The sequence below is a fragment of the Phyllopteryx taeniolatus genome, chromosome 15 (genome assembly GCF_024500385.1).
Source record: "Phyllopteryx taeniolatus isolate TA_2022b chromosome 15, UOR_Ptae_1.2, whole genome shotgun sequence".
NCBI lineage: Eukaryota > Metazoa > Chordata > Actinopteri > Syngnathiformes > Syngnathidae > Phyllopteryx > Phyllopteryx taeniolatus.
Window position 1 is genome coordinate 7,972,883 of NC_084516.1, and position 9,752 is coordinate 7,982,634.

General features: G+C 38.8%; 1 protein-coding gene across 6 annotated transcripts in view; it reads left to right on the top strand.

Annotated features, from left to right (window-relative positions):
- rimbp2a (RIMS binding protein 2a) overlaps positions 1-9,389 on the top strand; it is a 71,868-nt gene extending 62,479 nt beyond the window's left edge. For 4 of the 6 annotated variants that reach the window (XM_061800075.1, XM_061800078.1, XM_061800073.1 and 1 more), the window contains 5 exons: positions 620-788; positions 866-966; positions 1,812-1,883; positions 3,890-4,054; positions 6,797-9,389. In XM_061800075.1, the coding sequence (XP_061656059.1) occupies positions 620-788; positions 866-966; positions 1,812-1,883; positions 3,890-4,054; positions 6,797-7,084 (795 nt within the window). In that variant the 3' untranslated portion in view covers positions 7,085-9,389. The other 2 variants (XM_061800077.1, XM_061800074.1) reach the window with 2 other exon arrangements.
- Positions 9,390-9,752: the final 363 nt, after the last annotated feature.

A 9,752-nucleotide genomic window follows, 5' to 3' on the forward strand; every position in this document is an offset into this window, starting at 1 on the left:
CTTGTAAATTTATGCAATTGTTTTGGGTAACATTACAACCTTGTAAAATTACCCAAGTTACACACTTTTAATATTACACCTTTATACTTGTAAAAGTATGACACTCCTTTAAATTTAACACTGTATTCTTGTAAAATTATGCTTTTTTTTCTTGTATTATTACAACATTGTTCTCATAAATTACACAAATCATGATATTACAACTTTACAATATTCTCAACTTTGTTTTAATATTAGTTAATTTTTTTTTTTGTAATGTTACCTTGTTCTTGTAAACCTTTGCTCATTTTTCTAATGGTATCACGACTTTATCCTCAATTTTATTCTTGGAATATTGTGATTTTTATAATTTTTTTCTCCTAAAATGAAAATGTAATTTTGTAAAATTACAATTTTGTTCTTGTACATTACAACATTATTTATGGGATATTTATTTTTTATTCTCCTAATTCCATGACTTCGTTCTTGTAGTATTTGTTGTGGACCTAGCATTTGGTATTAAGCGCTACACCAATTTATCAATGGTTTCCATGCATGCTTTGTAATATCTGTTTCATCTTTGCAGTATACATAATGTATATTTATATTTACACGCATATCGCTGCCTGTCCTCCACTAGATATACGGTGATAAAGACACAGATGGGTTCTACAGAGGAGAAGTGAGGGGCAGGATGGGGCTGATCCCGTGCAACATGGTGTCTGAGATACGAGCGGAGGACGACGAAACCATGGATCAGCTCATCAAACAGGGCTTCCTGCCTCTCAGCACCCCAGTGGACAGATTAGGTACTAATATAAGAAGGGTATGAATGAATTGATGACTAACTGACGGATAATATATAGTCAATTACGGTCACTTTCAGAACAGAATAGAAGAGGCGCTCGTCGAGGTGAGGCCTCCAGGAGGATGGTGGCTCTGTATGACTACGACCCTCGAGAGAGCTCACCCAATGTTGACGTTGAGGTATCGCAAAGCAGCAGCAACAATATACTGTACAGTGTACAGTATGTGTCATTCCAGCACTGGGGGACAATTTAGCAACCCACATTTTTGAAAACCCGAACCTTTATTTGATCATTTTGGTAAGCTGCTAATAAAGCACCGTATCATTTTATTCGCTGAGCTCAACCATCAACGGTACACTTTTTGCAAGATATTTGGTCGTATCATACCGTATGCTGTATTTTGCTGTGTTTGGTGTAACCGGGTTGCACAGAAAATCAGGCAACTGAATAAGAAAAATATTGCCAAATAAAACAAATTTTTAGTCTTAGTCTAATTACAGTAACAGGTTTTTGCTCAGTTTTTGCTCAAGCGTACAAGCTAGCTGTGGTAGCTGCTGTGTTAACTGGTCAACAACAAACTTAGCTGTATAATAAAAAAAGTTAAAGTTTGGATAAAACCAAATGTTTTAACAATTACAAGGAAAGCAAATCAACAAAATAATACCCCAAAAATCTGATTTAAAACTTAGTGTATCAGTTTGATTTGTAAATTGGTCAACAAGAGGGAGGGGAGAAAAGAAATAAACCATTTTAGGCGGTGCTCAATAGCTTTTCTGTATTTTAAACAATATTTAGGATTCACTTTTATTACAACTAGAGTTACATTTTGTCTCAGGATAACTATAATTTGCACAAGCGCATGTTTCTGAATTTTGTTCATGGATTATATTTTCAGAAAATAGCCTCAATTTTTGTGATGAGCTCTTACACACCTCATAGGTTGCTGTATTAATTAAAAAGGGGCAAATAAAAAACACTTCTTGCTTTTATATGTAGTAACTGTCTCCCTCGCTCTTCCGATAGGCTGAGCTGACCTTCTGCACCGGTGACATCATTGCAGTGTTTGGTGATATTGATGAAGATGGCTTCTATTATGTGAGTGTCCTCATTAATCATATTGCATCTTGTGGTCAGCTTCAGAACATAAGCTACATGTTAGAATTACTAACGTCATGTACTGTATTTCAATATACGGTAAATTTCAAGGTTCAGTATTCCCATGCAATAGAGTTAATTGGTATTTTGATGTTTATATGACCGGTTAAATCATTTGCAGGACTGAGGAGTTGTTTACAAAGAATCTTGGGATATAGAAAGTTGTCAAGAATAGCAGTGATAAATCTTACGGAAAACACGAAAAGAAGACTGCATTTTAAGGAACATTTAAATTATCTCCTTCATGCAGCCGAATGTCATCATTGCCCTTCAAATGTGTCCTCCTGAAAGTGAAATGTCATGTGTGAAAATTTCACAGTTAGTGTTATTGTGTGAAATGTTGAAATGTGGCAGCATGCTGGATGACTGGTTAGACCGTCTGCCTCACAGTTCTAAGGACCGCGGTTCAATCCCCTACCCCGCCTTTGTGGAGTTTGCATGTTCTCCCCGTGCCTGGGTGGGTTTTCTCCGGACACTGCGGTTTCCTCCCACATCCCAAAAACATGCAAGGTAGGTTAATTGAAGACTCTAAATTGTCCGTAGGCGTGAATGCGAGTGCGAATGGTTGTTTGTTTATGTGTGCCCTGCAATTGGCTGGCAACCAGTTCAGGGTGGACCCCGCCTCCTGCCCGATGATGGCCGGGATAGGCTCCAGCACTCCCGCGACCCTTGTGAGGATAAGCGGCTCAGAAAATGGATGCATGGATGGACGTTGAAATGTTCAATTATTATTTTGAATTTTAACGTTTGTCAGGTCAGTCAGAAATACTGTACAGATAATGACATTTACAAAGTTAATTTCATTTCACATGATTAAGTAGGAGTGACTGAATATAAAAATTAAATATCAAAATTTCACAAAATAAATAAAGCCATTGGATGTGTCACAATATCCAACATTGAATACACACAACATATTCAATTTAGGCTACAAGTTTGTTTTTTTACTTGCTGTACACAATTCAAGCAGTGGAAAAGTTTCTGTTTTGGACCTTTTAAATTCAGGCATCGTTAGTCTATTTGTTAACAGTAGTCCAAATGATTTTGAACCAACGATGGAAGCTGAAGTAGACACAGTTCTTGCAATCTTTCTTGTCGCCTTTCTCCTGGTCACAGTCAGTCCTCAACCAATTTATAAATGTTAATGGGTTATTGCTCTTTATGGATGTTGATGATTTAAAAAAAACAAAACAAAAAACAACAACATTTAATGTCCTTATGTGAATTTAACTAATCACAAAAACGTACATAATCAAAGTCACAACAACAGCATTCATGTGTTCCTCTGGATTAATACATTTTTTTTTTTAAGGATATGGAAAAAGGCGGCACGGTGGTCGATTGGTTAGAGCGTCAGCCTCACAGTTCTGTGGACCCGGGTTCAATCCCCGGCCCCGCCTGTGTGGAGTTTGCATGTTCTCCCCGTGCCTGCGTGGGTTTTCCCCGGGCACTCCGGTTTCCTCCCACATCCCAAAAACATGCAGGGTAGGTTAATTGGAGACTCTAAATTGCCCGTAGGTGTGACTGTGAGTGAGAATGGTTGTTTGTTTGTATGTGCCCAGTGATTGGCTGGCAACCAGTTCAGGGTGTACCCCGCCTCCTGCCCGATGACAGCTGGTATAGGCTCCAGCACGCCCGCGACCCTAGTGAGGAGAAGCGGCTCAGAAAATGGATGGATGGATATGGAAAAAAAACTAAACCTGCCGCTGTAACCCCAAACACAACAAGTTTTTGTCAAGTCAGCATTCTGCCACCCGGAAGTACCCTGTTCTCTGTTGTTTACAAACATTATGAAAAGATCTATATCATTATATCATAGTGTGTGAATTAAGACTTTACATTGAAGAACAACTTTATGAATCTGTTTTTATGAGACGTTGCCGAGGTAAGTCTGCGCCTGAAGTTGCACGAGGGAGCTGAGGCGTTCGCTTCCCTCTTCTCCACAGGGTGAGATCAACGGTCACCGTGGTCTGGTTCCCTCTAACTTCCTGGAAGAAGTGCCTGACGACGTGGAGGTGTATCTGACCGATACGCCCTCCCACTTCCCCCCCGAGGAGCCCGCCAACCGGCTCCCCGCCAACTCCGCCGCCGCCGTCCCGGAGGGCAAACGGGTACATCATCACCGCCGCCGCTCTCAGCGCTAAGGCCCTGTGTTCATCCATTCCACCGTCTCCTCTCTTTCTCTTGATTTCCGTCTCTCGCTTGCTCCACGTTGCCGTGTTCGTGCGCTCCATTGTGCGTGTTTATTGTGCGTGTGGTGGCTGTGGTGACCAACTAACAACTCCTCCCCCTGCTCCGTCACCGTCGGGGAAAAAGGGGGCGACCAAAAGGAAAAACAATCGAGTGTAACACCTTTCTGAGTCTCAGAGAAAGGAAGAAGCAAAGCCTGACATGGACAGTGAGAGGATAGACTCTGCGGGGAAGGGGAGTGGGGGTTCTTGCATGCTTGAGGAGGCTCAACTCATTCCTTCCATTTGTACCTCTTTGCACTGAAACACAAAAATCTCATTGTGGTTATTGTGTATGGCAACAATCATGACAAGTGCTTTAATAACACCTAACTGCTGCACTGAAAAAAAACAAAAAACATTGGAGGAAAAAAAAAGCATGCCTTTTTCATAACGGATCCATTTTCTAATGACTCTTGACTGTTGTGTTTCCCGAAAAGAGGCTTTGTTTCTTTGTGTATGTTGCACACACATCAATCTATTTTTCAGCTCTGTTTGAGGCCAAAATTTACTGGAGCACTGAGGCATCCGAACTGTATTGTTACAAAGGAACAATAAAAGAAATGAGAAGAAAGAAAGAAAAAAAAATTGGAGATTAAAAATCTTCTTTTGGCGCTCTCCGTGTTGTTGTGTGTGTCAATGTTTTCATTGTGGTGCATTGTGGTGTGTGGGTTCTTTCTGATGGTGACTTATGCTGCTACATTTTCTTTTTTCTTTTAAAAAATTGTTTGCCATTTCCCCCGTCACCCCCGCTTGTCCAACAACAAGAAAAACCTGAGGAAAATTGTTCAACTCACACCATTTGCCCCCCCCCCCCCCGTACAATAAGTTAGCAACTTGAGATACCAAACTAGCAGCTCTAATGCGCTCCAGCTTGAAGTCACAGTTTTTTTGTTTTTTTTTGTAAAACAACAACAATGTACTGTAGCTTTTTAAAAAGAGTGCAAACAAAAGTGAGCGTCAAGCTAACGCATTCGAAGACGAGCCTGGTATCTACAGTTGTGTCCCCGGGTGTTGTACTTAATAAGACTTTACTCTTCCCTCATGGCCGACTGGCAGTGGACTCCTCTGGCTGTGTCAAACTCAGCTTCTTCCTCAGTATTTCTTCCGCATTTGTACATCGTCCTTTTGTTAAAATATACAGGTGTGTCTCAATAAAGTAGACTATGGTGGAAAACCTCCATTTTTTTTTCAGTAGGTCAATTCAAAAAGGGCAACTCATAAAAATTCACAACACACAGAGATACATATTTCGCTGTTATTTTTTGTCAAAAACATTTTGATAATTATACTGTAGTTTACAGGTAATGAAAACCCCAAATTTGCAATCTTAAGAAATTAGCATATTACATAAGAACCAATCAACATTACTTTAAATATTGATATTAGGTAGGAATTGGCCTTAGAAAATGTATTCTCCTATGTAATTGATAATGAGTACGTTTGTGTAATATAACAATTTGACTTTTTAAATTCAACCCCTGAGATAGATGAACTTTTCTGTAATATACTACTTTATTGCGATGCACCTGTACATTTTCTCTGTAATAGTTGGCAGGTGCGAAAGTAAGCAATTCAGCATCGCGTCTCTTCTGCTTTCCCTTATTTTTACAAATACAAAATATGGAGCCAATACTACAGTGGGGCCTCCAAAGTCGAATACTTTTGAAGTCAGCACCAATGTTGTCTGGGGAAAAGTTGCGGTTTCAAATTAGGGGGTTATGTTCACCCTGCACTCGTGTAGGCTTTCGTCAAGCACTCTGGCTTCCTGGTACATCGTGAAAACACGCACTCCAGACTCTAAATAGTCCAAAGGTGGGAACGGGAGCGTGAATGGTTCTCTGTCTATTATATATCTACAGTATTTGTGCCCAAAGTCAGCTGGGATAGGCTCCAGTTACAGGACCTTAAAGAGGACAACCGACTTCAGCAAATCTTGTAACGGCATTTAACTTTTTCTTTGGCTTGTTGGCCTTTTTATGATGCTTCTACAGAACAATACAAATGATGTATGAATGAGAAATGAACTGAAAGAAATGGAAGTTAATGCAACACAGGAATGTAGTACACAATTATATATATAAATAAAGAAATATGTATTATTCTATAATAATCGCCTGTAGAGTGAAGATTATTACAATTGAAATCGAACTCTATGGAAAAAAAAATTGGAACAAATTGAAGGTCGACCAGCGCCACAGAATAGATTGTGGTCGACTTTGGGTGTTCCACTGTAACTAACTTGTAAGTATATTCCATTATCAGGTCGTCATGTATTTTCATAGAATTATGCCTTGCACAATAACAATTGCATTTAAATACACACCATCACCACTACATTCTAACAGTTTAAATCTCTCTCGGTTATTTGAAATACATATATGTAATGTTGTTTCGAGTGGAATCTTAAGTTGCCATTTGCAGGGCAGGGATCCATATTTGATAACTTTGGGTCAATTTGGTAGTAGAACCGTGTGATTATTCAATATAGTGACAAATTACCATATTGCATATGCTATTATAAAACAATAATTAACTAGTACTGTACAATACTGTCGTGTAATAATTGTATGGTGTTAAAATAAATGATCACTACCTATAAGGAAATCAAATTGTGTTTCCAAGGAGACAACGTTCTACTGTCCAACACTTCCTTGCTTCCCTGCCCATCGCCTCTCTTCTCAGATCACCACGGAAACGCTCGTCGACAATGACGCCACACCCGTCCGTGCGCCATCCCCTATCGTCCGCCCCTTGCTGCCGGGCACCATGAGGCCCCTCAGCCCGACAAGGGGACTCCCCGGCCTCGCCCTGAACCCCCGCGACCCTCAAGATTTAGCAAACAACAAGAAGAAGAAAGGACTCCTCTCCAAGGGGAAGAAGTTACTGAAACGACTGTCCCCTGCCAAATAAAAGCCGACACGTACAGTGTAGCCACTCGACATTCTGATGTTTTCTCCAGGACTGTACAAGCCTGACTGAGTTTCATTCAGTACCTCTGTGATCCAAATCGTTGACGTTCTGTATAGTGCCAAAATCGAGACACAAGCCGCCACAAAAAAAAACAAAAAACATTACTGTGATGTATTTTAAATCAAGCGATTGCTTTCATGACGTGTATTTCAATCTTTTTAGTCGTTACTATACTCACAGAAACTATAACATTCTTTCATGCAGGGTACCTGGTAAAACAAATGGTTACATAAAATACGTTTCGGATGAGAACAGCTCGAAAAAGACAACACCGTAAGTAATACAGACTGCTAACACAAAGACTTTATTTAGTGCAATATTGTATGTGGTAAGGAAAGACTGGTTAGAAATGGGTCGAAATCATGAAGCATTGATGCAAAAACAGCTTTTGGAGAACCAGGCGAGCCGCTCAGTGGCCTTTTACCAAAACAGCATAAGTGTGACGTTCCCCGTTTGAGTTGATTTTTCATCCTTAAAAGCCAAATCATAGCAGTTTGGTCCAGATTTATTCGTACAATGACAACATTTTTTATCATTTGGCCTCAATACACCACCACAGGATATTGACTTTAAGATCCACTTTTAGGGGTTTTACAAAAATGCTGCCATTCAATACCGAAAATATCATTAGCATTGTTAAAATCTTTCACTGTGGATGGAAGGATGAATTTTCATGGGCTGGAATAGATGATATCAAGCCCAGTTTGGGGTCATCACCCCTCTTTGTCCATTTGCAGCTTCTTTTCAGTTCCATAGCATTTTGCTGAATGGGAGGGAAGAATTCATCATCTTAATGTCCATAATGACACATAATGTGGTGTGATTTAGATCGCCAAACTTCTCTCTTCCCATTATCCTGATATAAGTTGACCTTGGTTTCATCTGTCCAAAGATCCCCCCCCCCCCAAGATTTTTTCTTCCCATTTCTGTTTTTGAATGTTACCAGTGCTTTACACCTTTTTTTTTTTTTTTTTTTTTTAAACTTTCTATTTACAGTCATGAAGGAGATTCTGACTGGTTGTGAAATTTATCTGGATACAATTTCAAAACTTTTTTATTTTTTGTTATTAAATGTATGTTATATATTTGTCTGCCTTTTTGTCTTTAAGTAATGAGGTAACATACCACATACAGTGAATATGATTATCAATTCCTTAACGGGCAACACCATGTTGCATAAAAACCCTTAAATTAAGACTTACAGTCAAAACGTCATCACATTGCGTTTAAACAAATCCAATGTGGTGGTGTATATATGAAAAATATTTTTTTAAATGTGTGTCTAAATATTTTTGGACCAAAATGTTTTTTGTTGTCAAAGGAAAGAATGGCATGTCTTGTTCAATGCAAAAAGTTGTTTGACGCTTGGAAAGTAATATTTGTTTCATGTGACACACACTCGTCTTGCACCTTCCTTTTTTTTGTTCGTTTTTAAATGGAGAACTCGTGTTGTCATGTGATATAGCAATCACATTCTTCTGTCATAATGTTAGCAGAATATATAATATAAACTGAAGGTCACGTTAAAATCTCGTTAAAAAGACACATCAAAAGGATTGGCTGTTTTGTGTGTGGGGGGAAAAAAATCACTTCTTTTATGCAAGTGAATTTTTTCTAGCTGATATTTACAGTATGTACAGATCATTTATGTTTGTACTTACACGTTAGAGCTTAAACTACTTTTTCTTTATTCCAGTGATCATTAAGTGCAGTTTGACCTAAAAAAAAAAAAAAAATAGCTTCAAATTAATTTGGACGGCTCACTGGCTTCTATTAATAATTCTAGTCTTTGCAATTAACATAGTTGCCTCTGGTGGAGCGTGAGTGTAGCGCTTGTACAAATATGTTACACAAACTAAAATGCTTAGAAAATGTTTATTTTAGTACACGATAGAACGCAAAGGGGTTCATACGTTCCTTGCCTTGGCTACATAAGCGTTTGGTGATGTAATTGAATTAACACAGTGACGTAAAAGTAAATTTAATTTCATTTAATTTTAAGTGTATTTATCTCACACTCCAACCACAGGCCAAGTCATAGTGAGATATTTATTCATTTATTAATGACTACAAATGAATTGATTAGTTCCATCGCTGTTTGTTTCTCAATGAGTGGCCCACAAAGTAGAAACAACAAGAGTTATTATAATATTTCACTTATGAACGAGTGTTTTGGTGTGAACGCTGTCATCGTTTTGTACTCAGATCCATTTGTAGATCATTTTAAAGTTTCAACTTGATTTCATGACAGCCTTTTCTCAGTGCACTGATTTAATGGGGGGGGGGGGGGGGGGGGGGAAGAGATCGCAAACATTCTCATAGTGTCTTTCAAAATCAGATGTGGAGTCCACCGTGTGTGCTATCTTTGTGAATCAAAGTTACGGAAAAAAGAAAAGAAATTATTGGCCATTATTTATGGGGATTGTGTGGGTGTGCATGTGGGGGGGAGGGGTGGGGGGGAATTAGAATTTTATAACCAAAATAAATTTCATATTTTGTAAAATGTTTGGATTTATTTGTATGAGCTGTATGTGGTTTACTTCAAAAGGAGATATTATGGGAAATTGACCTTTTTATGAAGCATACTGTATTTATTCCCCGGCATCTC